Genomic DNA, 27,862 nt, shown 5'->3' with positions numbered 1-27,862 from the left:
ATCAGGGCAAAGGTTTTAATGATCTCATGCCATGTCAATATCATTATCTGGATCGGATCTTGTGGATTTACCAGTATCTCCTTTATATCAGTTTGTCATCGGGACATGGTGAACTGCCCATCAGACGGGGAAAGTTCGGACATTTCCCATGACCACATAAGATTATGTTCAAAAAGAGAAGAAATGTATGAAGAATGCATCTCAATGCACAGAAATAATTGATGATTCGGTCTTCGGACAGCTGAGGAATTCCTCACAAACTTGAGGATTCCTGCAGGACTGATTGAGAACTACTGTTAATAAAACACTGACCTGTTGTCTTACTTTTCTTTACATCATTTACAGCAGTCAAACTACTCATCTTTAAAATACGCTAAAAAAATAAAAATAATAATAAATGAAAAAGAACAACCAGATGATATAATTTAAATGTAATAAATTGTAATTTATTTATATATAAATAGGCTACAGTATATTAGCTTATTCATTTACATTTATTTTATTTTATTATAATTTATTCCCTTTACAAATTCATAAAAAAATATTGGTAACACCATACAATAAGGTTTAGTTAGCTAACTAACATGATAATGAACTGCACTTCTACAGCATTTATTCATCTTTAATGTTAATTTGAACATTTACTAATACATTATTAAAATCCAAAGTTGTATTTGTCAATATTAGTTAATGCACTGTGAAATAACATGAACAGCTGTATGTTTTATATTAACTATCAAAGATTAGCAAGTGTTATCAACATTTTTATAGTAATTTTTTTTATAATGTAGATATTTGGTTATAATTTGTTCCACCTACAAATTAATAGAAAAAAATAGAATATTATTTCAAAAATAAATAACTTGTTGAAAAAAACGGACGAATTGGTGAATCGATTCTTTTAAATTAACAGTCCGAACAAATCGGTTCACAATAAAATGAGTCATTTTTTGATTATATAAAACTAAAACCTGCCTTGAAAACTCTGAGCGTGATAAATAACGAATCATATGAATGTTCATCTTCTATATTGATTTGTTTATAATAGAAGAAACATTCAAGATTGTCCCTGACCCTGGCCATTCATTTCAACGAATTGATTCATTTATTCGACATGCGTATGCTGTCCATTAATCAAACAGAGTTATGAAGCTGGAAACTAAGCAAGGATTTGTGGAAAACACCTGGGTAACTGTAGTTCACTCGGCATGTCACTCCTGTTATCAGCCTATCAGTATTTAGCATCATTTATGTTCGTTATAAAGGGATAATAAAAGAACAAGTCTTATTTGAAAATAATGACGAGCTTGTGAAGTGATGAAACAGGGCTCGTGGCCGTGACAGCACGAGCTCTGATTGGCTGGAGGGGAGAAACTCCTCGCCGGTGGGGTGAGCGGATTTACGGTATAAATACGCGAACCGATTTTGTTAGAAATTCGTTGTACGTACGGGGGACGCTGGTGTGAAGTTAAGAAAAAGAAAGCGAACATCAGATGAGCATCAGCCAATCCGTGCGTTCCCTTTAGGGTGGTGTCAAACTCTCCGACCAATCACAGCGCGCTATTTCTCCGCTCGCGACAGCACTACGCATCACCATCAACAGCAGTGGTTACAAGCGAGTGTGTGTTCAGGATACTCTCTGCGTTCTTTCAATACGGTCTTGCACGTGCGTTGACTTCACACACACACACCCTTTGCATCAGTCTGGTAAGTTTTGGCGTTTCTTCCTGACAAAATGTGTTTTTGTGTGGCGTCATGACCCAGTTTATCCCGCTGGTTCTGGTTCTGCTGCATCGCAGTTGCATTGAATGTTAGATAAACGGAAGTGTGTGTTTTGTGTTGACAGTGATCCTCATCATCATGCCCGATATGGATATTAAACCTGCAGTCTGGCGTCCAGAGCAGTCAGTGGAGGACGTGTTTGACACCACTTATAAAGAGAAAGAAGGGCCTAAACCTCCCGTCGTCATAGTTTGGAGAAATGTGGTTCTGATGACTTTATTGCACACTGCAGCTCTATATGGGCTTCTGCTGGTCCCGTCTGCATCTGTCCTCACACTCTTCTGGAGTGAGTATTCAAAACACACTCGTTTTACATCTTTTACACACACGCTCCTCGATAACTAGATATTTAGCAGAATGTTCCCGCTGCTCTTTTCCAAACAATTACTAATGATGCATGCACTATATCTGAGTCTCATGTTACTTGTTGAATGCATTTTAAATCTCATTCATATGTGCTTCTTTAGTATAAGATATGCAAAGTAAAATCTTCTTTTAAAGCTGGGAAGCTTTAGTGCAGGTTAGAAAGTTTTAAGGGAACATCAATATGTTAATTTTATTCACTGACTGTAAAAACGGCCACTTCTAGCTCACGTTTTAACTGGTTTACTTGCATGGTTTTCATTTGCATCATGGATGAATGATTCCTTAAACCACGTGTCTTGTTGAGGAGAGTTGTGCGCGATATATATATTCCCTTTGGTTGACAAAAGCCCATTTTTTTGTTGCCAATTCCCAGTATGTTTGGGAATATGGTTTGCACATGCAACCCAAACTCCGAGATGGAGAAGCATTTATTGAGCTGTTTATGTGTAAATGAACACTGTGCTGAGTTTCTCTCTGAAACACGCACTGCACATTTCTTTAACTTGCTCTAAGTCTAAGCCATAGGGGTGTGTGATATCTATTGCATATGATAATATTGTGATTTTTTGTTTTAATGATGTGTGATCTGACATTATGGAGTATGTCCCTCACTTTACAGAAATGTAGTCTAGTGGGTTAGACAGTGGACTAATGCATTAACAGCGTGATTTACTCTATTAAAATGCATTTATAATGCCCTCAATATTCAAGATAAGAGGCAAAATTACCTCTTTATATTTATATAATTTAATATAGTTAATCATCATCACATGAAGATTACATTCTTCTCCAGACATCAGCATGATTACACATGTGATATTGATTTAATGCAACAGTTCAATGAACAAGAAGTTAATATTAAGTGACATTTATTGACCATATTGTTCTATTTCGCCAATGAAAGTAGTTCCAAGCAACTCTCTAGTCTCTGAGCGACACACAATTTGTTTAGTTACAAATGAATGAATGAATCCGTTGAATGAATCATTCAATGACTCGCTCATTACGACAGTCAAATGTTTAATTCCTGAATGCATCAGCCGTTTGAATGAATCGTAACAGTGACGTGCTGCCCCCTACTGGCGGTTTTAATTACACATTTAAAGTATCTTTTCATATTTTAAATAATTTCTAAATATCATTATTAATTCATTATAATTTATGCATTTGTAACTGCAGGTTAAATGCAGTCTGTGTGAATGTGAATGCATCTAAATGCCACTTCAGATGCAGATTCTGTGTTTCCTCTGCATTGCAAAGATTAATAACACGCTCGAAAAAATATAGTTATTGAGAATATATCACACACTCCCAGCTGTTACTTTACTAAGGATGAGTTTTTCAAGCATGTTTGCTCAAAAATACAGATGATTTACGAGATGCATAAAGTCCAGGTGTGTCACTGAACTGACATGTGCATTAAAAATTAAACACTAGTTTTGTGGCTCTGAGCAGCTGCATTAATTTTTCAGGTTATTAGCAGAAGGATATAATGGCGTGTTGTTTGTTCCCCGCAGCGTTCGCATGTTTCGTGGTCAGCGCTCTGGGAATCACCGCTGGCGCGCACAGGTTGTGGAGCCACAGATCGTATAAAGGGTCTTTACCTCTCCGGATCTTTCTGGCCTTCGCCAACTCCATGGCTTTCCAGGTGAGACACCGTACATGAAGCCTGAAGCGTCTCAGGGTCACACACACACACACACACACACACACACACACACACACACACACACACACACACACACACACATTAATCTGTCATGAGTGCAGATGTCATAACGTGCACACATTCACTCGGATGATAGAATAACACGGTATCAACATTTGAAGTGGATCAAAAAAAGGTCATCAAAGTTGAACTAAGACAAGAACGGATATTATTCAAAATTCATGTATAACTTTGATGAAAGGTTTTGATCCACTTCAAATGTTGGGCAACAATTAATCGCATCCAAAATAAAAGTTTATGTTAAAATAATATATGTGTGTGTATTGTGTATAATTATTTTGTATATATAAATACACACACATGCATGTATATATTTAAGAATTTTTATTTATTTATATATAAATTATTTATATTTATATATAATATAAATTATGTATAAATATATACATGCAAATAGTTCTTAAATATATATATATATATATATATATATATATATATATATATATATATATATATATATATATATATATATATATATATATATATATATATATGCATGCATATGTGTGTATTTATATATATATATACAAAAAAATTATACACAGAAGCAGAACACATACATATATTATTTAAACACAAACTTTTATTTTGGATGCAATTAATCGTTGCCCATCCCATATGGTGCAAAAGTTCATTTATTTCAGTAATTCAACTTAAAAGGTGAAACTAATATATTATATAGACTCATTACATGCAAAGTGAGATATTTCAAGCCTTTATTTGTGATAATTTTGATGATTATGGCAGTTTTATGAAAACCCCAAATTCAAAATTAGAGTATAGTGAAAAGGTTTTCATAAGGTGTAAGCCATAATCATCACAATTATAACAAATAAAGGCTTGATATGTAATGAGTCTATATCATATATTAGTTAGGATTTGAATAAAGATGTGGTGTGTAATTGTGTAGAAATGCCTCATTTATTTTGCTCTCTCCGCTGCAGAACGACATCTACGAATGGTCACGTGATCATCGCGTTCACCACAAATACTCCGAGACGGACGCCGACCCTCACAACGCCGTGCGCGGGTTTTTCTTCTCTCACATCGGCTGGCTCCTGGTCCGTAAACACCCTGACGTCATCGAGAAGGGACGCAAGCTGGAGATCAGCGACCTGAAGGCCGATAAGGTCGTCATGTTTCAGAGGAGGCAAGTCTGGGGTCAAACCGGCCACTAAACGAACTGTCGTTGGTCACTTAAAGGTGCAGTGTGTGAATTCTAGCGGCATCTAGTGATGAGGTTGCGAATTGCACCCAACAGAAGTTACGGTGGCCGTCAGGAAGTGATGTCGTCGTCTGAGACAGCAGAGAGTAGCCAGTTAAGCAATGAGGTTTCTTTACAAAGTAAAAAAATTATATTTACTTAATTATTTAGTAAAACGGTGTTATTGTGAATATTATTGTTACCTGTTCATCATTGTGTCAGTGTTTTATTCGCTGACTTTAGCTCGCTTCTTCGCATGAAGAACAACATAGTGAGGAAACGCATTTGTCCGCTCAGGGCCACCGTAGAAACATGTCGATGTAAGGGGGACCCGGTGTGTGTGTGTGTGTGTGTGTGTGTAGACAGAAATGCTCATTCTAAGCTAATAAAAACATAACGGTTCATTATGTAAGGGTTTATACACCACTGAAAACAGTTATGTTTATGATATTGCATTTCTGTCAACAGATCCTCTTAAATATTACACACTGCACCTTTAACTAAGTGTGATCGCACTCTTTTGGTTCTCAGGTACTACAAGCCGTCTGTGCTGTTGATGTGCTTCTTCTTGCCGATGTTTGTGCCCTGGTTCCTGTGGGGCGAGTCGCTGTGGGTGGCGTATTTCGTTCCCACCGTCCTCAGATACACTCTTGTGCTGAACTCCACCTGGCTGGTCAACAGCGCCGCGCACATGTGGGGAAACCGGCCCTACGACAGCACCATCAACCCCAGAGAGAACCGGTTCGTCACCTTCAGTGCCATCGGTACGTCTCACACACTCCCACAGTCAGCCTTCACACGGACAGAGTTGAGCTTAAAGGGATTATTCCACTTTTCTAACTGTAGTTAGTGTGTAGTGTTGTGTTGTCTAACTGTAGTTAGTGTGTAATGTTGTGTTTGAACATAAACAACATCTGCAAAGTTACAACGCTCAAAGTTCAGAGCAAAGAGAGATATTTTCGTTTAAAGAAATCGCTTTTTAAGAACTACAACAAACGGCTGGTAGGAACTACACAAGCTTCCTCACGGGTTAGTGACATCACCAACCCTAGAATTTACATAAGCCCCGCCCCCTGAACACGATTTATAGATTATCAAGACAGAATATGCTAAAAGGACATGAGCTCTTGAAGCTCCGCCCCCTGTGCCGGGAGCAGCAGCTCATTTGCATTTAAAGGGACAGACACAAAACGGTGAGTTTTTGCTCACCCTCAAAAAGTGACGATTTTAACATGCGATATAAAAATATCTGTGGGGTATTTTGAGCTAAAACTTCACACACACACACTCTGGGGACATCATAGACTTATTTACATCTTGTGAAAGGGCATTATACCACCGCTTTAAACTCTAACGATAGACGAGAAGATAAGAAAAAATAGTCAATTACATTCTACTTCAAGAAGCCGAAACTTATTTTTAGGACATTCCAGCACATTTAACCTCACGTTCAACTTCTCAGTGATGTAATACAATACAAACAATGATGTACTAGTTTAAATATTGATGCATCATGGTAAGTGTTTGAAGAACTTTTTTTCATTTTTACTGACTTTATTTTATAAATTGTTGCGATTAATAAAATAGGATGCTAAGGAGAATCACAACAGACAACATTGAGAGAGAAGAAAACGTTGATCATAATAATAATTGTGAAAGAAAATGTGCCTAATTGTCATGAAAATATATCATGGATTAAATATAAAAAATACATCTAATATAATTTCATATATATACTCTCTAAATAAGAAACTAAAACTGTGGCGTTAGGTCTAAATGAGTGAGTCATTGAATCATTTCTTCACCCGATTGATTCGCTTAAAACACTGATTCATTCAGAAATGCACTCGTGTGATATTGCTCAAGTCAAGTATATCATAATATGAGACAAACTCACACAGCGGTAACTGTATTCATTATTATGTAATGCATAACTGTATTCTACAGGCTCCATCACGCAGAGCCTCGTGTTCATCACTAATCAACTCATTTTAATACTAAAATTCATTCATGATTCATCAGTCATGAACGCATCAGATCTGAATGTGCAGAATTGTGAATGTTTCATGTGATATTGCTCAACTATATCATGATATAAATCTGAGACAACTCATTATGGGGCATTTTTAATGAAAATAATTTTTTTAATAAGAAATTTTCTAAAAAACTGTAAAACTCTAAATGAGTGATTGAGTCATTAATTCATACGATTATTTCAAATGGCTAATTAAAATGGCTCTCTTTATGAATGAGTCATTGAATCATTGCTTCACTCGATTGATTCGCTCAAAACAGATTTATTCAGACGCACAACACTTCCGCTCTGGATTTATAGGTAATATTTTCATTGGGGAAAAAGTGTCTAAATTATAACACAATATTAACTTATCTATTGAACTGTTGTATAAAATTAATATTACATTTGCATGTGTGCTATTCTGAACACAAACGGCACTCATGTGATATTGCTCAAGAAAAAACACACATTATGGGGCATTTTTAATACAAATTATTTTCTAAATAAGAAATTTTAACGCTGTATGTGGCGTTAAAGGTCTAAATGAGTGAGTGAGTCATTCGATTAGTTCAAACGGCTGATTCATTCAGAAATTAATTAAAATGGCTCTCTTTATGAATGAGTCATTGAATCATTGCTTCACTCGATTGATTCGCTCAAAACAGATTCATTCAGAAACTAAACTCGAAGACGCACAACATTTAAATTATAACACAATATTAACTTATCTATTGAACTGTTGTAGAAAATCAATATATATCACATTTGCATGTGTGCTATTTGTAACAAAACGGCACTCGTGTGATATTGCTCAACTATATAATGATATAAATATGAGACAATTCATTATGGGGCATTTTTAATGAAATTTTCTAAAAAAAACTGTAAAAAAGTGAGTGAGTCATTAATTAATTTGATTAGTTCAAACGGCTAATTAAAATGATATTGCTCAACTATGATATAAATATGCGACATTGAGGGCATTTTTGCATTAGAAAGACTAAGTTAGCATGCTCTGAGATTGCATATTAATGATCTGATCTGGTTTGATTCCTCAGGCGAAGGCTTCCATAACTACCACCACACGTTCCCCTTCGACTACGCCACCAGCGAGTACGGCTGGAAGCTCAACCTGACCACGTGCTTCATCGACCTCATGTGCTTCCTGCGCCTGGCGAGCGACCCGAAGCGCGTGTCCCGGGACGCCGTGAACGCTCGAGTCCAGCGGACCGGAGACGGGAGCCACAGGAGCGGCTAACGTTCAGTCCCGCCATCCCACAATCCCTACGAACTGCCAGGAGGACAATCGGTCCTTCCAGTGACGGGGAGCTTCAGCGACGGTGTTGGAGCTTCTGCTTTAAGTTCACGATGACAAATGTTGTTTACCCCAGTCTAGCCTGTGAAGCTTTAGCGCGGGGATACGAGCTGTTTGTGTAGCGCTTATTCACGTTTAGTTTCCGGCTTGTCGATGTTTTCCACCCCCGTCTGAGCTTCAGTAGCTGACGTCCCAGTTTTACTCAACGCAGGAGCGGGACAACGACCCCGTCGCCATCTTACCAAATCTAGCTGTGCAATTTGGGAGAAATTAAATCTATTTAATGTTTAACAACTGCACCTTAACGAATCAAGCGATCGTATTTAATAATTTAATATTGCCAAACTGTTTTGTTGCCATGCTTGCACAAATTGTCCATGAACTGTTTTGAATCTGTATTAATGATGAAGTGTTGGACCTCAGCACAGATATGTGGAACGGTTTGTGAGTCTTATTTGTTTTGTGTTTCCGGATCGAGATCAACTTAACGTTACGTACGAGTCGAGTAACGTTACGTACAGGTTCATGTTAAGACACTGACGGAGAATCCAGAAGACGGAGGCGGCGTGACAATGATTGAGCGTGTTGATTCTTGTACTGTAAAATGTAGAGTTTGATTTTGTATTGTAATTAACTGTGCAACATCATCCAGATTTGTTCCTGCGTTAGCGTTCTTCTAAAACGTTAATGTAAGCGTGCTGTATTAATACAGGACTCTTTTCTATTGCATATTAATACAGACGGAAGCACTTAGTGATTATAATGATAATACAGGCTCTGCTGGTGTTATTGTCCGGATTGCCAAACGCGTTTGTTGCATGCGTGCCGAACCGTGATGTTTTCACCTGTATGTTTTAATCAAACATAATGTATTTTCAGAGATTTTTCAATGCTATTTTTCCATGTTTCGATTTTCCTTTGACAAGTTGCACGTAGTTAAAATAGTTTGGCAACTTTAAAACGATTTGGATTGTAATTCCTCACAGACTTCACAGTGACTGAAGACGCCACTGTTCCTCTGACCGCCTTGTGTTCACTCGGACTCTTGTGACTCGAGCGGTCGTGATATTTCTCATGCTGTTTGGAAGAAAACTAATATGATGTTCTTGTTTGTGATAACAGCCTGTAATAGTGAATAGACTCTTGTTTCTTAATCTATTACTGGAAATAAAGTCTCAAGCAAAGAGCTTCTCAAACTGTCTGACGTTCTGTGTTTTTGGGACATTCTTTTAGCAGTTTTTCTTGAATTTTAATTATAACACGATGGAGGAAAAAAAAGGAATGCAAGTAAACTGGATGGAAATATAGAAGCAAAGTTCATAGTCATTACTGTGAGAAATGTACAAATCAGGTTAAAAGATGTCATCCGTCCTTTGACATGTTGATATTGATATTACAGAGCAGTATTTTCACGGGCCATAATTAGTCCGGCGTGTCTGAACTCGTCTGCAGAGATTCATTCACTAGAAAGTTTAACATTATGCTGTTAAAACTTTCTAAGCTAACATAGTCACTGCAGGAACAATTCTGGCTCTCATATTCACTCAGAATCATATTTTAACTACGTTTTTTATTTATTTAAATTATGTAAGCAACAGACGGTTATTATAAAGATAGAGGCTACTAGTAATTAATGGCATTACTAAATATAAACTATTTTACTAATGTCATTTGGCGTTATGTCAACATCCACATTTATAAAACACACAAGTGTGTGTTATTCTCGGTCATTGCGGTGCTGCGTCACAACATTCACGACATCCCGGGAATTTCAACAGCAGATCAACGTCAGCCAATCAGCGTCGCCGTGTGACTCCGGTGGACCAATCAGCGAGCGGTTCTCGAATGTTCAATGCAGCGCTGAAATGAGACGTGATGTTCATGAACGGCTCAGTTTGCGGTTTCAAACCGGTCACATTCTTTCTCACACACGCCGTGTGTGTGTGTGTGTGTGTGTGTGTGTGAGACACACCCCGTTAAACCGTTAAACCCCCCGGAAACACTCGTAATCATCTTCTGATGTGTTTATCTATGAGCGATAGTGCAGTTTATCCCTCAGAAAAGACGATGCGTCATACAAGCTAAATAAAAATGCATTTAATAATTTGGTCTAAAATAGTCTATTAATAATTTATTGATAAATAAGATGGACTGGTTAATGATAAAATATAAAAAATGTCAGTATCGATTACTAACTTTAAAAAAAAAGTATTTTGTTTAATGTGTTTATATTTTGTGTTGCATTTATGTTCATGTTTTACTATACAGCACTTTGGTGCAACCGTTGCTTTTAAGTGTGCTAAATGTAGAAATACATCTGGACTTGACTTGATTATGCATGTATAGTATATTTGGGTTTTATATAAAGAGAAATATGTTATTAAACATGTTTTGCGTGATGTAATGAGTTGGAAAATGTTTCTTTCTCGCCCTCTACAGGATAAAACCAAAACATTAAGATCTGCAAGTGCAGAAAATGACTATTTTAACCCTCATCTCGTCTTTAATGAGCCCAATCATTTATGTGTGAAGTTATTAATTCATTTTAATATGATCATAGTTGGTTTCTACTCAAAAGAACATTATTCTGAAGAATGCTGATATTGTTTTTATTCATCTTTAATTGGCCATTATTAGTTTTAAAGGTCAAGCAGTGAATATTAAGAAGAAAAACAACAACTCAGAGACACCGATCATTTATGAAAGTTCTGTATTTAATTTTTCTTCAAGTGTTTTCAAGCCTCAGAATGAACCAGTTTCAGACACAGAACATCGACATTTTCAGCAGAACATAAACGCATTAAAAGATGAACTAGTTTATCAGATTAACTGTTTATTCATTCAGTTTCTGTGCTGTAGAGATCTGTCAAGAACACGTGCACGTCAAAAACCAGGAGAAATTATAAATATATATATATGATTATTTTTCGGACTATTAATATTCAATTTCAATGCATTTCTCATTCGCAAATAAGCAAAAGTATTTATACATCATATGCATGTTGCATTTAAACGGAATAAAAATGTGTTTTTAATTTTTTGGGGGGATTAGAAAAATATGCAAAAGTAAAAAATGTATGAGTAATGAGCATAATGCAAAACAAAACCAGGTTTGATGTTCTTCGATTGTGACCCGGACGTGTTTTTGACAGATTCACGTGTTTCCGTCTCCATTAGTCTCCAGATCCGAGCAGAACTCAGTGTGTGAGGAGTGTGTGTGTGTGTGTGAGAAACAGCAGTGCAGATCAAGCTTCAAGTGCAATATAAAAACACTCCTTCACACAGAAGAAAATCATCCCCACAATGCATCAGTCACTAATCCCCCTTACCCACTAACATTACTAAACTACAGACAGCATCAGATCTTTAATCATAAACCCAGTTCATGACACGAACCACTGAATCCAAAGCCACGATGATTGTACAAATGATTCACACAAATCTGCTCTGCTCGTGTGTTTGGATCATTCTTAGACAAACCGTTGCAACAAATCACGCAATAATGGATTTACGCACAATTAAGCGTTCTCAAAATGCAACAATTTGCACAAATTCGCTCTCCTCGTGTATTAAAGGATTAGTTCACTTTTAAAAAACTTGCTGATAGTTTCCTCACCCCGATGTCATCAAGATGTCCATGTCTTTCTTTCTTCAGTGGAAAAGAAATGAAGGTTTTTGATGAACACATTTCTCCATATAATGGACGTCAATGGGCCCCAAACGGGTCAAGGTCCAGATGACAGTGTCAGCGCCGCTTCAACGGGCTTTAAACGACACCAGACGATGAATACGGCTCTTATCTAGCGAAACCATCGTCATTTCACACATAAATACAAAAGTTTAAGTTTTATAAGCACAAGCGCTCGCCTTGCTCTGTTCTGTGATGCGCGTTCGTGACGTCACGTGATACGCAGTTACGTTGAAAAGGTCGCGCTTGACGAGTCAGTGTTTACAGATGTGCGGAAGGAGGACCATACACACATATTCAAATGTCTTTGTGTCAGTTTATCGGTTAAAATGCCCATTGCGTGTGTGTATCCTGGTGTTGGAATATTAAAAAGCTTAAAAGAACATTTTCGTCAGGACAGCAATTACGCAATATTAATATTAATATTAATTAAAAATACGCAGTTACGATGTAAAGGTCACGCTTCTGTGAAAAGTAAAACATTTCTATCCTGACGAAAACTTTCTTTTAGGCTTTTTAATATTCCAACACCAGGATACACACACGAGATGGGCATTTTAACCGATAAACTGACACAAAGACATTTGAATATGTGTGTATGGTCCTCCTTCCGCGCATCTGTAAACACTGACTCGTCAAGCGTGACCTTTTCAACGTAACTGCGTATTAATGACGTCACGAACGCGCATCACAGAACAGAGCAAGGCGAGCGCTTGTGCTTATAAAACTTAAACTTGTTTATTTATGTTTGAAAAGACGATGGTTTCGCTAGATAAGAGCCGTATTCATCGTCTGGTGTCGTTTAAAGCCCGTTGAAGCGGCGCTGACACTGTCATCTGGACCTTGACCCGTTTGGGGCCCATTGACGTCCATTATATGGAGAAATGTGTTCATCAAAAACCTTCATTTCTTTTCCACTGAAGAAAGAAAGACATGGACATCTTGGATGACATCGGGGTGAGTAAACTATCAGCAAAAGTTTTTTAAAAAGTGAACTAATCCTTTAAAGCATATTTATAAACAGTTTCTGCACATTCTCATGTTGAATTCAATGCAATTTGTTCCACTCGTTTTTTAGACAAACTCTTGCATTTAATTCAACACACGTCGAGCAATAATGGTTGTACGCACAATAAAGCGCTCTCAAAATGCAACAATTTGCCCAAATTCGCTCTCCTCGTGTATTAAGGCTTATTTATAAACTGTTGCATTACCAGTTTCTGCACATAGAGTCTCATTTTGAATTCAATGCAATTTGTTCACTCGTTTTTAGGCAAACTGTTGCATTCAATGGGCTTTATGCACAGCTGCACTACTTCCTGAACTGTAGCACTTTGTTTCCTGTCTGCCATTATTGGACAAACTGATGAATCCAGGTGTGTCTGATTATTGTTGTTGGTCAGGCACCCCTGGATTCATCAGTTTGTCCAATAATGGCAGACAGGAAACAAAGGAGCTGGCTAAAGTTCAGGAAGTAGTGCAGCTGTGCATAAAGTCCATTGAACACATCACGCAATAATGGTTTTACGCACAATAACACGTTCTTAAAAATGAATCGAATGCTACAATTTGTCCAAATTCGCTCTGCTCGTGTATTAAGGCTTATTCTTAAACTGCTGCATTACCAGTTTCTGCACATTCTGAAGAGTCTCGCGTTGAACACGAGCGTTTTTTTAGACAAACCGTTGCATTCGGTTCAAACACATCGCGCAGTAATGTTTTCTGAACAGTCGTTCTGCTCGTGTCGGATGAATGAGGAGGAAAGCACACGCCAAACGCACGAGGAGAACGCCAGGCGTGGAGTGCTGGGATACTAGCGCTGGATTGGTTGTGGGTTCAGTGCGCGCGCGAGCGAGCGAGAGAGAGAGAGAGAGAGAGCGTCACACGGCCAGCTTGTTGCCGATGGTCATGAGCACCTTGAGGACGGGCATGAACGCCGAGATCTCGCTGAAGTTGCTGCTGCTCACGACCTGTGTGTGAACCTCCAGACCCTGCGGATAGTTGCGCTCGCCGACACACCGGCTGATCTCGTGCAGGCCGCCGAGGATGCTGGGAGAAAGCTGACGGGGCGACACAAAACACCAGTTTTAGATCGCGTCTCAATCCTCTGTTTTTACTCTTAAGGCGAGACACTACAGGTGAATAGGGTAACATTTTAAAATAATAGATATCACCATGACACTTCCTCAGGTGATTACTTACACAAGTTCATAAAAAAAATGTATTACAAGTTTTTAAAATTTGTATGTTTAATTATGCAAATTAGGCATTATACCATTAAATATGCGCTATTTTGCATATATTTTCGGCAGATAGATCTGAACATATGATAAAGCCAGGTGCAAAATTCTTTTTTCATTTTGATTACACACAAGATGAAAGAAGATGTTCAGAGGGATTTCAGGATATATGCTTTCGTGACCTAGGAAATCCAAATATACTGTCCATAGACTTAAAAAATCAATTTTCGCCATATTTTTTTTATTAAAATGTCAAATAAATCAGGCCAGGAACGATTTATTAACAAATCCCTCTGAACATATCTTCAGAATACTGCTAAGTGTGTAAATGGAGAGTTTGGTGAACATCGGCTGAGATGTGTTACTGGAGAATGACAAACTAATTTTGAGAAAAAGGCATTTAAAGATTTGTAATGTAAAAATTCATACTTTTTTAGTGGAAACAACTATTTACTGACACAATATCTCATCAAATCATTAGCAACAACAATACACACCACCTAAATCACATCAACACTTATAAACACAGCATTTATGGCCTTCAACTGAGCAGAAAAACAGTCAAAAACACACATCTGAATGTCAGAGCGCGTCACGTGATGCTTCTGAACCAATCACGGTGTCAGAAATTGACATCAGCCAATGAGATTTCGCTTTTAGAGTTAAATGCCCATTATACTTTCATGATTGGTTGCTGATTAAAAGCAAATGACCGTATTTGGATCCGACAGCATTGTAGAGGAGAGAGAGAGCTTTACAGCGGTGTGTGAGATTAAAGGAAGCAGACAGAGATCGCGGAGCGTTGATTCAGAACGACAACTTTTGTTGAATTTCGGAGAAATCTACAGACGCAAACAGACACAGTGTAGTAAAATAAAGACCTAAATGTGTATTTTGGACTTTTTTTCACCACAAGTCTGAAAGAAGACATAATATCCTCATGATTTTTGGCATAAAAGAAAAATGGATAATTTTGACCCATACGATGTATAGTTGCTATTGCCACAGATATACCCGTGCGGCTCCAGGGTCACAAATATTGTCTTTCAATAATTCAAGTACCTTTTCATAAATATGCTTATTTTCACAGACTTAACTTTCAAACTCAAGCTTTATAAGCCGCTCGTAGGAACGGGAGTAAAGTCCTCAACTCACCGCTTGATCCCGCAGTTTGTCGTACAGACTCTCGAGGCGTTTGGAGGCGTCGTCAAGTTTGCGCTTCGTTTGCTGGAAGGAAAGTTAATATAAGAAATTTTTATAAAAATCAAATGCACTTTGCAGATTATTGTGGTTAAAATCCTCACACTGGTACAGGAAGAGACTCATGAGCTCGTCTTCTGATCACATGCACAACTTTTTTGGGGGATTAATGTGATTATGATGGGAGTGACAATAATCATGAAAATCTTTATATATTCTATATATGATACTTTTGAAAATGTAATTAATTTTCCACCTTCTTAAATCAATAATTTGGATATTAACAGGACATAATAATAAGATCTTATGTAAAAAATTTTTTTTTTTTTGAAAGGCTTTGTGTTTGTACATTCTACACTACCGAGTAATTAATATTTCCTAATGTTTTTCACAGAAGTCTCTCCTGCACTAAAACTCTGTTTATTTCATCAAAAATACAGTAAAAATAGTGAAATATTATTATAAGGTAAATCTGCAGTTTTCTAAGTGAATATACAGTAAAGTGTAATTTATTCCTGTGATCAAAGCATCATTACTCCAGTCTTCAGTGTCACATGATCCTTCAGAAATCAGTGTAATATGATGATTTATGATTATATAATTAACATTTCTGATTATTATCAGTGTTGAAAACAGTTGTGCTGTAATATCATGATAGAAGATTACAAAATCTTTTATTACACAAGATTGTATCGGGCAAATACTCAGTTTCTAGGCGGACGGGTATAAACCAGTGCACTGATTCCAGAAGGTTCATAAAGCCGGCCAATCAGATTAGAGTTATGAGCTCTTGTCTTCTAATCACATGCACATCTTTTTTGGAGATTAATGTGGAGCACTGAAAGTGAAAGAGACGCTGACACAGGTTGTCATGTTTAATACGGTAAAGCTGCTGCTTTAACCCTCGGCGCTCTTCACGTGTCGCTCACAAATGACAGATTTTTTCTTTTTTGTCAATGAAATTAATGCATATTTTAGTTTGATAATGTTTAGTTATTTTCCTGTACTGGCGCATGCCTGTGACGTAAACGCGTACGCGACGCCTTCACTGTCTAGCAGACTTCTGCTTTTTCACCCTTTAGACGGGAGCGCGGCGGTGGAGCGTTTAAGATCTCCACTCTGGAGGGTGGTTTCACTTTTTTGCGTTTTTAAGCCCCAAAAACGCCGTCGCCGTGTCAACGAAAGGAACATCTGATCAAATATTTGTACGTTTTCACCCGCGAGCGTTCTCGTGTAAACAGGGCCCAAGTGATTATGATGGTAGTGACACAATAATAATGATTTTATCTTATATATGATACGCTTGAGAATGTTAATTTTTCATCTTCTCAAATCAATAATTTGGGTATTAATTCTGTATACAGGACATAATAATAAGATCTTATGTACAACTTTTTCATTTTTTAACGGCTCTTCTTTGCACCATTTGTTTGCACATTCTACACTACCGCTCAAAAGTTTGGAGTAATTCATATTTCCTAATGTTCTTTACAGACGTCTCTCCTGCTCATCAAGGCTCCATTTATTTGATCAAAAATACAGTAAAAATTGTGAAATATTATTATAATGTAAATCTGCAGTTTTCTATGTGAATATACAGTAAAGTGTAATTTATTCCTGTGATCAAAGCTGAATTTATCATCATTACTCCAGTCTTCAGTGTCACATGATCCTTCAGGAAATGATTTGTGATTATAAGATAAACATTTCTGATTATTATCAATGTTGAAAACAGTTGTGCTGTAATATCATGATAAACGATTACAAAATCTTTTATTACACAAGATTGTATCGGCCAAATACTCAGTTTCTAGGTGGACAGGTATAAACCAGATTCCAGAAGGTTCATAAAGCCGGACAATCAGATTAGAGTTATGCTGTGTGTGTGTGTGTGTGTGTGTGTGTGTGTTACCGGGTCTGCGGCGGCCAGCTGACAGCGCTGAACTAGACTACTGAAGGTGTTCTTGATGATCATGTGTTCGGGGGGGATCTCCTTCTGTCCCACACGCACCGCGGGAAGCTGCTGTAAAGACTAAACACACACGGGACAAATCAGGCACTCGGATCACACTGGGCTGTCAAACAAAAATGTGAATTTATCAAAAAAAAAAAAAAAAAAAAAAAAAGTGTGCATTTTCGAACTCTTGGTGTGTCGAGGGTGCGCGACATGATGATGATGTAATTGACGCGTTTTTTTTTTTTTAGCTTATCATTTATTAAGTGGATAAATGGATTATAAATGCAACATAAATATAATTTAGTATAAAAAAATACAAAATCTTAAATAAAAAACATTATCAAACTAAAATATTGTACATTTATTTAATTGACAAAAATAAAATAAAGACTTCGCTAATTTTTTACAGACACGCAAAGACCACCAGAGGGTAAAAAAAAACATGCATTTGAATGCAAAAATCGCGCATTTTAGAATTTTTGGTGTGTCGAGGCGCGAGACATGATGTCGTAACTGACGCGGTGTGTTTCTGTTAGCATATCCAGTTTACAGCGCGGTGTGGCGCCATTGTCCATTTGAAAAATGGCGGGAACTGGTTTATTTAAGAATAATAGTTTCAAAAGTTAATGCCCTTTAAAAAGTGAATGTCATTTAATTTCAATAAAAGATGCGATGCTTGATTTGGTTTATATTTGCTGATTGCGCCCTCTTGTGGGCATAGGAGACAATACAGTAATTTTTGCCTTTAGAATTCAAATATAATTCGAATTTTGCTAATATTTAAGAAACAAATTCGAATTTATCTTTAGATCACACTAGCACATCTGATCCGACTAACACGATGACCTCTGACCTGTATGTTCGGCTCCTGAGGGGCTCCGGGCGGCACCTGGACTCGGTCCTGCGTCACAGGATTCTCCGTTGGGAAGCCCATCACCGGCGCTGTGATCGGAGCAGGAGGAGTGTAGTTCTCTGGCAGCTGTACAACACACACACACACCCACACACTATAAACCATAGAAAATATATGCGTAGTGTGCGTGACGTCACCCGTAGTGTTTCTGAAGAGTATTATGAAGCCCAAAGTGGGCGGAGCCGGCCGTCGCCATCTTGTTAGCGCATCACTCCCGGATAAACGACAATGTACAGCGAGGCGGATTAGCTGAGGTGACGTGACGCTAGCAGACAAACGGCTAGTAGTGACATTAGCGGCAATCCACCTGTCACTCAAGTGGCCACGCCCTTAATTATGCAGAACTTTAAGGCTTAATATAATTTAAATGGATGAGTTATAAAAAATGAATCTTCCACACAGTCGTCATGACGAGCAAAGTTAGCTTTATAGACCAAAAGCACTTCCTGCACCAGACTGTGAACATGTTTATTTCTGCTGTAATGTTGGGCAGTTTAACATGCGGGTCTATGGGACTGAGTCTCTTCTGCAGCGCTCTCTAGTGGCCAGTGGAGGAACTGCAGTTTAACATGCGGGTCTATGGGACTGAGTCTCTTCTGCAGCCGCTCTCTAGTGGCCAGTGGAGGAACTGCAGTTTAACATGCGGGTCTATGGGACTGAGTCTCTTCTGCAGCGCTCTCTAGTGGCCAGTGGAGGAACTGCAGTTTAACATGCGGGTCTATGGGACTGAGTCTCTTCTGCAGCGCTCTCTAGTGGCCAGTGGAGGAACTGCAGTTTATCATGCGGGTCTATGGGACTGAGTCTCTTCTGCAGCCGCTCTCTAGTGGCCAGTGGAGGAACTGCAGTTTAACATGCGGGTCTATGGGACTGAGTCTCTTCTGCAGCGCCTCTAGTGGCCAGTGGAGAAACTGCAGTTTAACATGCGGGTCTATGGGACTGAGTCTCTTCTGCAGCGCTCTCTAGTGGCCAGTGGAAGAACTGCAGTTTAACATGCGGGTCTATGGGACTGAGTCTCTTCTGCAGCGCTCTCTAGTGGCCAGTGGAGGAACTGCAGTTTAACATGCGGGTCTATGGGACTGAGTCTCTTCTGCAGCGCTCTCTAGTGGCCAGTGGAGGAACTGCAGTTTAACATGCGGGTCTATGGGACTGAGTCTCTTCTGCAACGCTCTCTAGTAGCCAGTGGAGGAACTGCAGTTTAACATGCGGGTCTATGGGACTGAGTCTCTTCTGCAGCGCTCTCTAGTAGCCAGTGGAGGAACTGCAGTTTAACATGCGGGTCTATGGGACTGAGTCTCTTCTGCAGCGCTCTCTAGTGGCCAGTGGAGGAACTGCAGTTTAACATGCGGGTCTATGGGACTGAGTCTCTTCTGCAGCGCTCTCTAGTGGCCAGTGGAGGAACTGCAGTTTAACATGCGGGTCTATGGGACTGAGTCTCTTCTGCAGCCGCTCTCTAGTGGCCAGTGGAGGAACTGCAGTTTAACATGCGGGTCTATGGGACTGAGTCTCTTCTGCAGCGCTCTAGTGGCCAGTGGAGGAACTGCAGTTTAACATGCGGGTCTATGGGACTGAGTCTCTTCTGCAGCGCTCTCTAGTGGCCAGTGGAGGAACTGCAGTTTAACATGCGAGTCTATGGGACTGAGTCTCTTCTGCAGCGCTCTCTAGTGGCCAGTGGAGGAACTGCAGTTTAACATGCGGGTCTATGGGACTGAGTCTCTTCTGCAGCCGCTCTCTAGTGGCCAGTGGAGGAACTGCAGTTTAACATGCGGGTCTATGGGACTGAGTCTCTTCTGCAGCGCTCTAGTGGCCAGTGGAGGAACTGCAGTTTAACATGCGGGTCTATGGGACTGAGTCTCTTCTGCATCGCTCTCTAGTGGCCAGTGGAGGAACTGCAGTTTAACATGCGGGTCTATGGGACTGAGTCTCTTCTGCAGCGCTCTCTAGTGGCCAGTGGAGGAACTGCAGTTTAACATGCGGGTCTATGGGACTGAGTCTCTTCTGCAGCGCTCTCTAGTGGCCAGTGGAGGAACTGCAGTTTAACATGCGGGTCTATGGGACTGAGTCTCTTCTGCAGCGCTCTCTAGTGGCCAGTGGAGGAACTGCAGTTTAACATGCGGGTCTATGGGACTGAGTCTCTTCTGCAGCGCTCTCTAGTGGCCAGTGGAGGAACTGCAGTTTAACATGCGGGTCTATGGGACTGAGTCTCTTCTGCAGCGCTCTCTAGTGGCCAGTGGAGGAACTGCAGTTTAACATGCGGGTCTATGGGACTGAGTCTCTTCTGCAGCGCTCTCTAGTGGCCAGTGGAGGAACTGCAGTTTAACATGCGGGTCTATGGGACTGAGTCTCTTCTGCAGCGCTCTCTAGTAGCCAGTGGAGGAACTGCAGTTTAACATGCGGGTCTATGGGACTGAGTCTCTTCTGCAGCGCTCTCTAGTGGCCAGTGGAGGAACTGCAGTTTAACATGCGGGTCTATGGGACTGAGTCTCTTCTGCAGCGCTCTCTAGTGGCCAGTGGAGGAACTGCAGTTTAACATGCGGGTCTATGGGACTGAGTCTCTTCTGCAGCGCTCTCTAGTAGCCAGTGGAGGAACTGCAGTTTAACATGCGGGTCTATGGGACTGAGTCTCTTCTGCAGCGCTCTCTAGTGGCCAGTGGAGGAACTGCAGTTTAACATGTGGGTCTATGGGACTGAGTCTCTTCTGCAGCCGCTCTCTAGTGGCCAGTGGAGGAACTGCAGTTTAACATGCGGGTCTATGGGACTGAGTCTCTTCTGCAGCGCTCTCTAGTGGCCAGTGGAGGAACTGCAGTTTAACATGCGGGTCTATGGGACTGAGTCTCTTCTGCATCGCTCTCTAGTGGCCAGTGGAGGAACTGCAGTTTAACATGCGGGTCTATGGGACCGAGTCTCTTCTGCAGCCGCTCTCTAGTGGCCAGTGGAGGAACTGCAGTTTAACATGCGGGTCTATGGGACTGAGTCTCTTCTGCAGCCGCTCTCTAGTGGCCAGTGGAGGAACTGCAGTTTAACTCACTCAGTGTTGATTTAATAGAGAGACAGGAAATGTTCATTATATTTTTTCATATTAAATACATTATGATGGGTATTAACATCATTATGGAAATAAATACCTTTTTCTTGCGTTGTCCTGAGCGTACAGCTGGAGGGTCGTTCCACCCGTCACGAGCCGCTGAGGAGAGAAGATTCACACCGTCAACAAAACATGCATGTAAATAATAATGCATGCATCAATAAAGCAGCACCAAAACTCTTCTGGACACGATAGTCACACTTATAAACGTCATCGCATCGACTACTTCTCATTTATAGTACAGGAAGACGCGCAAACACACTTCATCAAGCCACACACACACACACACACACGAGTTTGAAACGCTAAATCAACAGAAGCACTAATAGATGATCTACCGTCGGAAGGTTTATGGGTCAGTAAGATTCAACAAGGATGCATTAAATTAATTTCAACACTGATAATAATCATAACTGTGTCTTGAGCATCAGATCATCATATTACACTGATTTCTGAAGGATCATGTGACACTGAAGACTGGAGCAATGATGCTGAACATTCAGCTTTGATCACAGGAATAAATTACACTTTACTATATATTCACATAGAGAACAGCAGATTTACATTATAATAATATTTCAGAATATTTACTGTATTGTTGATCAAATAAATGCAGGTTTGATGAATAAAAACATTTGAAAATCTTACAGACCCCAAACTTTGAACAGTATTATTAACTCTCCGTCCTCTTATATCCTCCTAATGCAAAACTCACACAGCAAACTTGCAAACAGCCTTCAGAAGCCACTCAAACATGATTACCCATGATCCTCAGGGAGATCCCACAGGAAGCGCAACACGATCAGTGTGTTATTATTCTGACAAACAACTCATAATCAATCAGTATTAAATATTAGAAGAGCCTAGTTCGAGGATGGCGTGTTTGGACTGTTGCTGTCCCTATGAAGCACTCGAATACACACACAATGCTCTGTTCTGAAGCTCACACACACACACACACACACACACACACACACACACACACACACACACACACACACACACACACACACACACACACACACACACACACACACACACACACACACACACACACACACACACACCTGAAGCTTATAAACAAACACAATGTCTCTGTTCTGAAGCTTATAAACACACACACACACACACACAACTATCTCTGTTCTGAAGCTTATATAACACACACACACACACACACACACACACCTTCCTCTTCTGTCTGGTAAGTCAGCCATGGGAAATATCCTGGAAATCAAACAGCGGGAACAATATTTCAGAGACACTACAGAGGAGTTTTCAACTCCCAAAAAACTAATTCATAATTCTGTGATTTCTGTCATCATTTATTATCCCCAAACCTGTGCAACGTTCTTCCAAAAACAAAAGGAGATCAGCTGGTGCCTTTTTTATTACTATTATTATCATCATTGAACATGATGGTGAGTAGATTATTTATTTTTGGTCTTCCTGAAGCGACTTCTTTCAAATACATAAAAACATCGGAATCATTCCAAACGTTGGACGGTTCTGCATGTTCCCGCGAGGACGCGTTTCTGCAGTTAAAAACATGAGACGCAGATCTAGAGACGTTTATCTTTTTAAAAGTTATTTTAACTTGAGTACCGCGTTTTAGAAAGCTGTGTAATGATGCACTTTTATCGGATAGATGCACTTTTATGATGGATAGACGCACTTTTATGATGATGGATGCACTTTTATGATGGATAGATGCACTTTTATGATGGATAGACGCACTTTTATGATGATGGATGCACTTTTATCGGATAGACACACTATTATCATGGATAGATGCACTTTTATGATGGACAGACGCACTTTTATGATGGATAGACGCACTTTTATGATGGATAGATGCACTTTTATGATGGACAGATGCACTTTTATGATGGATAGACGCACTTTTATGATGGATAGACTCACTTTTATGATGATGGATGCACTTTTATCATGGATAGATGCACTTTTATGATGGATAGATGCACTTTTATGATGGACAGATGCACTTTTATGATGGATAGACGCACTTTTATGATGGATAGACGCACTTTTATAATGATGGATGCACTTTTATGATGGATAGATGCACTTTTATGATGGATAGACGCACTTTTATGATGATGGATGCACTTTTATCGGATAGACACACTATTATCATGGATAGATGCACTTTTATGATGGACAGACGCACTTTTATCATGGATAGACGCACTTTTATGATGGACAGATGCACTTTTATGATGGATAGACGCACTTTTATGATGGATAGACGCACTTTTATGATGGATAGACGCACTATTATGATGGATAGACGCACTATTATGATGGATAGACACTTTTATGATGGATAGACGCACTTTTATGGTGGATAGATGCACTTATGATGGACAGACGCACTTTTATGATGGACAGACGCACTTTTATGATGGACAGACGCACTTTTATGATGGACAGACGCACTTTTATGATGGATAGACGCACTTTTATGATGGATAGACGCACTATTATGATGGATAGACACTTTTATGATGGATAGACGCACTTTTATGGTGGATAGATGCACTTTTATCGGATAGACGCACTTTTATGATGGACAGATGCACTTTTATGATGGATAGATGCACTTATCGGATAGACGCACTTTTATGATGGACAGATGCACTTTTATGATGGATAGATGCACTTTTATCGGATAGACGCACTTTTATGATGATAGATGCACTTTTATGATGGATAGACGCACTTTTATCATGGATAGACGCACTTTTATCATGGATAGACGCACTTTTATCATGGATAGATGCACTTTTATGATTGATAGACGCACTTTTATCATGGATAGACGCACTTTTATGATGGATAGATGCACTTTTATCATTGATAGACGTACTTTTATCATGGATAGATGCACTTTTATGATGGATAGATGCACTTTTATGATTGATAGACGCACTTTTATCATGGATAGATGCACTTTTATGATGGATAGATGCACTTTTATGATTGATAGACGCACTTTTATCATGGATAGACGCACTTTTATGATAGTTGATGCACTTTTATGATGGATAGACACACTTTTATGATGGATAGATGCACTTTTATGATGGATAGATGCACTTTTATGATGGATAGATGCACTTTTATGATGGATAGATGCACTTTTATCATTGATAGATGCACTTTTATGATGGATAGACGCACTTTTATCATGGATTTCAGCATATACCTGTAGGTGGAGGTGGGAGGTTGGTGCCGGCGAAGCTCTTGGCTCCTGGAGCGCCGGGTCCACCCTGAGGATAACCGGCTCCGAGAGGCGTATACACACCGCTGGCAGGTGTGTGTGCGTGTGGAGGCCCCTGTGTGTGTGCGTGTGGAGGCCCCTGTGTGTGTGCGTGTGGAGGCCCCTGTGTGTGTGCGTGTGGAGGCCCCTGTGTGTGTGCGTGTGGAGGCCCCTGTGTGTGTGCGTGTGGAGGCCCCTGTGTGTGTGGAGCGCCTGGGAAGAAGGGCATCGGGCCGCCTGGCAGAGAGGTGGGAGATAAGAACCCTGGAGCGGGTTGAGACGACATCATGGGTCCCGTCGGAGACATCAGGGGTCCCGGCGGAGACGCGGGCGGCACTGAAGGATCCGTCAGGCCGGAGGAGGGCATCGACGGGCCGGACATGAAGCCCACAGGGCCACCGAGAGACCCGGACTGAGGGAACGGCTGAGACTGAGGGAAACCTGGAGGAGGAAACATTTACGTCAAATACAAGGTCGTTATTTTTGCGCACAAAAAGTATTCTCGTCGCTTGATAATCTTAAGGTTGAGCCGCTGTAGTCACTCGGACTATTTTAAACATTGTCTTTACTAACTTTCTGGGCCGGCAAGTTTCAATTACAACAGAAGCTTATGGAGGAGTGAGACAGCGCTCAGATTTAATCACTAATATCTTCATCTGTGTTCTGAAGATGAAGGAAAGTCTGATGGGAACAACATGAGGGAGAGTTTACACTTCTGGGTGAACTAACCCTTTAAATTAATGACTACTAGTCGACTAGAAAAACCTTTAGTCGAGGGCAGCCCTAGTTATTATGAAGCTGATGTGGTTACCTGGAGCTGAGGCAGGGTATTGTGGGTAATGTGGTCTCAGGCCGGGCCGCGGCGCTCCAGCAGACTCAGTCTGAGGGGTGAGGAGACGGGGCATCGTCTGAGGAGCGACTGTGGACGGGTACGACCCCTGCGCAGGACACACACATTACAACACATCAATATGCAATGCCTGAATAACTATTGCATTACAGGTCAAGCTTATGCAACAGTCTGAGCAGCCGTGATGATGCAAACACACACGAGGAACGAGGTGCAAGTTAAAGCAATATTAATTTTAGATTAAAAACGTGCATTTAAAAAACTTTGAGGGCTGATTCTGTGGCTGTGAAGCTGTTAAATAACAATATTACTGAGTTTTAAAAGGAAGTGCAGAATATCTCTGTCATGCACTTTAGATGTCGTCTCTGGAGCAGAAAATATTGCAGAGTTATGGAGACAGCATTAGTGTAATCTATTTAATTGTGTCCAAAATGTCAGTTTAGGCTTTTAAAGTGTCAGTCAGATGTTAATATGAACAAAGTCACAGACGCCTCAACATGTTATATCTTTTTATTAAAGTAGATCCTGTTTTAACTTGAGCGCCACACATTTATAACACCGCGTTTACATAAAAACAATGCAAATAATATGGAATGGCTATCCATAAAACCAGCATTCTCTGTGAACGGGCTTCATTTTGCTCCATCACGTTTATATCTGCACCGGAACAGTGGATTGCCACTAAAACCGGGTCCATTTGGACCGTCTGTAGTCGTCAGGAAAACACTATGGCCTGGTTCCACAGACAGGGCTTAGATTAATGCAGGATTAGGTCCTGTTTACACCTGGGTCCTGTACCATGATGGTACCAACAAACTCAGGGTTACGGGATTAGTTTTGAGTTGACAAAACCAAACCAAACCAATCCAACCAGGTTTTGTTGGTACCATGATGCTGATCATCAACTCGGGCTTTATACTGAGTTTAAGAGTGACATCAGCAGTGAACAGCCAATCACACGCTGAGAAACGGTGAAAACTGAGATTAATTAGATGAACTTGGCGGTCTATGAAACACAACAACTAAAAGAAAAACTCTCGCTATATCAGTGCAAGTAAAAGTTGTGAAGTTAGTTTATACAGTTGATAAAGGTATAGAGAGAATTGAACATTTAAGCTCATGGTCATTTTATAGCTTCATCTATTGATTCTAAAGCGTATTTATATCACCTTTTATATATTTATTCCTTTAAACTGTGCGTAAAAATAATTGATCAACTAAAATTGTATGTGTAATCTATTAATAATTCATCTTGGCAACACCTCCAGGCAGCTATTTCGGACTAACAAGACCAGGCTATCTAAATGAATGGGCAGAGAGTCAGAGCTGCACTCTCACTGGTCACCGGGACATACAAACTGCATGTGTAGAAACAGCAGTAAAATATGATAAAAATCGCTGAATAAGTTTGCCCCAAAATAAGGTTTAAAACGCCTTTTCCCCACAGGTTATACTTTTACTACGCCTGCGCAAGGGTTTACGACACCAACAGACGAAACCTCAATGCGTCAGTGGAACCAGACGATAGGCTTAAATGTGTCCCGGCTTGACTGTTAAAAGCAGATGATTGGCTTTCCAGCGGGAGGGGCGGGATACAACTCGTATTGCACATCGGACGCGCACTTTCTCAGTTTATGGCCAGCAATAAAAACTCAGAATGGCGCCGCCGGTGTGTGTACACTCATCGAGAATGTGTTCGAATTTTAAATATGAGGCGCTGCGCTTCTCGTCCAGTGTGCGACCCGCTTTAACGTTACGTTTTGAGTGGATGAATGATGAGCGCAAGACGCCGAAATGGATGCCATTAAGATTCTGAACGGAAAAATTACTTTTAAAAAGTTGCCAAATGGTTCAATTGACAAGACCAGTGATCTGTGTGTTGTGTCGTTGTGAACTGAGCGATCATCGTCCAGTCTAAACACCACTTGATGGTCAAGCACACACACACACACACCGCTGATGAGTTTCTACGCCCACTCGTCATACTCGTCAGTATTTCTTTCACCCTTTTATTGATGGACAGTGTTACATTGTGTGAGATTATTTGCTCCAAGTGAGAATGTTAGTGTGAAATTGAACACAGTATATGTTGTTTTCAATAAAAAACATTTGCACAAAGCAAGACGATCCACTTTTCCATGTTGATAAGAGCATTAAAATGAGAAAATAATGGGACAAAAAGAAATCAAGAGGCATTTAGAATAGGATAAAAATGTGCGATTAATCGCGAGTTAAC

General features: G+C 39.9%; 2 protein-coding genes across 4 annotated transcripts in view; one reads left to right on the top strand and one right to left on the bottom strand.

The window, feature by feature from the left end:
• The first annotated feature begins 1,298 nt into the window (after nt 1-1,298).
• Nucleotides 1,299-9,609, top strand: scd (stearoyl-CoA desaturase (delta-9-desaturase)). Its single transcript, XM_079595380.1, has 6 exons — nt 1,299-1,707; nt 1,847-2,068; nt 3,666-3,796; nt 4,822-5,027; nt 5,613-5,845; nt 8,157-9,609. Exons 2-6 carry the CDS (start codon nt 1,861-1,863, stop codon nt 8,354-8,356), a joined length of 978 nt encoding a protein of 325 aa, XP_079451506.1. The 5' UTR covers nt 1,299-1,707; nt 1,847-1,860; the 3' UTR covers nt 8,357-9,609.
• A 3,927-nt stretch (nt 9,610-13,536) lies between these two features.
• Nucleotides 13,537-27,862, bottom strand: part of sec31b (SEC31 homolog B, COPII coat complex component) — a 35,042-nt gene continuing 20,716 nt past the window's right edge. Inside the window, exons 20-28 of one of the 3 annotated variants that reach the window (XM_079594701.1) lie at nt 25,588-25,714; nt 24,723-25,217; nt 22,682-22,720; nt 21,534-21,592; nt 18,352-18,477; nt 17,454-17,573; nt 15,497-15,568; nt 13,982-14,161; nt 13,537-13,951 (exon numbers count right to left, since the gene is read on the bottom strand). In XM_079594701.1, coding sequence (XP_079450827.1) covers nt 13,982-14,161; nt 15,497-15,568; nt 17,454-17,573; nt 18,352-18,477; nt 21,534-21,592; nt 22,682-22,720; nt 24,723-25,217; nt 25,588-25,714 — 1,218 coding nt within the window. In that variant the 3' untranslated portion in view covers nt 13,537-13,951. Of the gene's footprint in view, nt 14,162-15,496; nt 15,569-17,453; nt 17,574-18,351; nt 18,478-21,533; nt 21,593-22,681; nt 22,721-24,722; nt 25,218-25,587; nt 25,715-27,862 lie in introns of all 3 variants that reach the window. The other 2 variants (XM_079594700.1, XM_079594702.1) reach the window with 2 other exon arrangements.

Source organism: Phoxinus phoxinus (assembly GCF_949152265.1).
Source record: "Phoxinus phoxinus genome assembly, chromosome: 21".
In the NCBI taxonomy this organism is placed as follows: Eukaryota; Metazoa; Chordata; class Actinopteri; order Cypriniformes; family Leuciscidae; genus Phoxinus; species Phoxinus phoxinus.
Note: the sequence above shows the minus strand (reverse complement) of the source record. Positions and strands in the feature narration are given on the sequence as shown.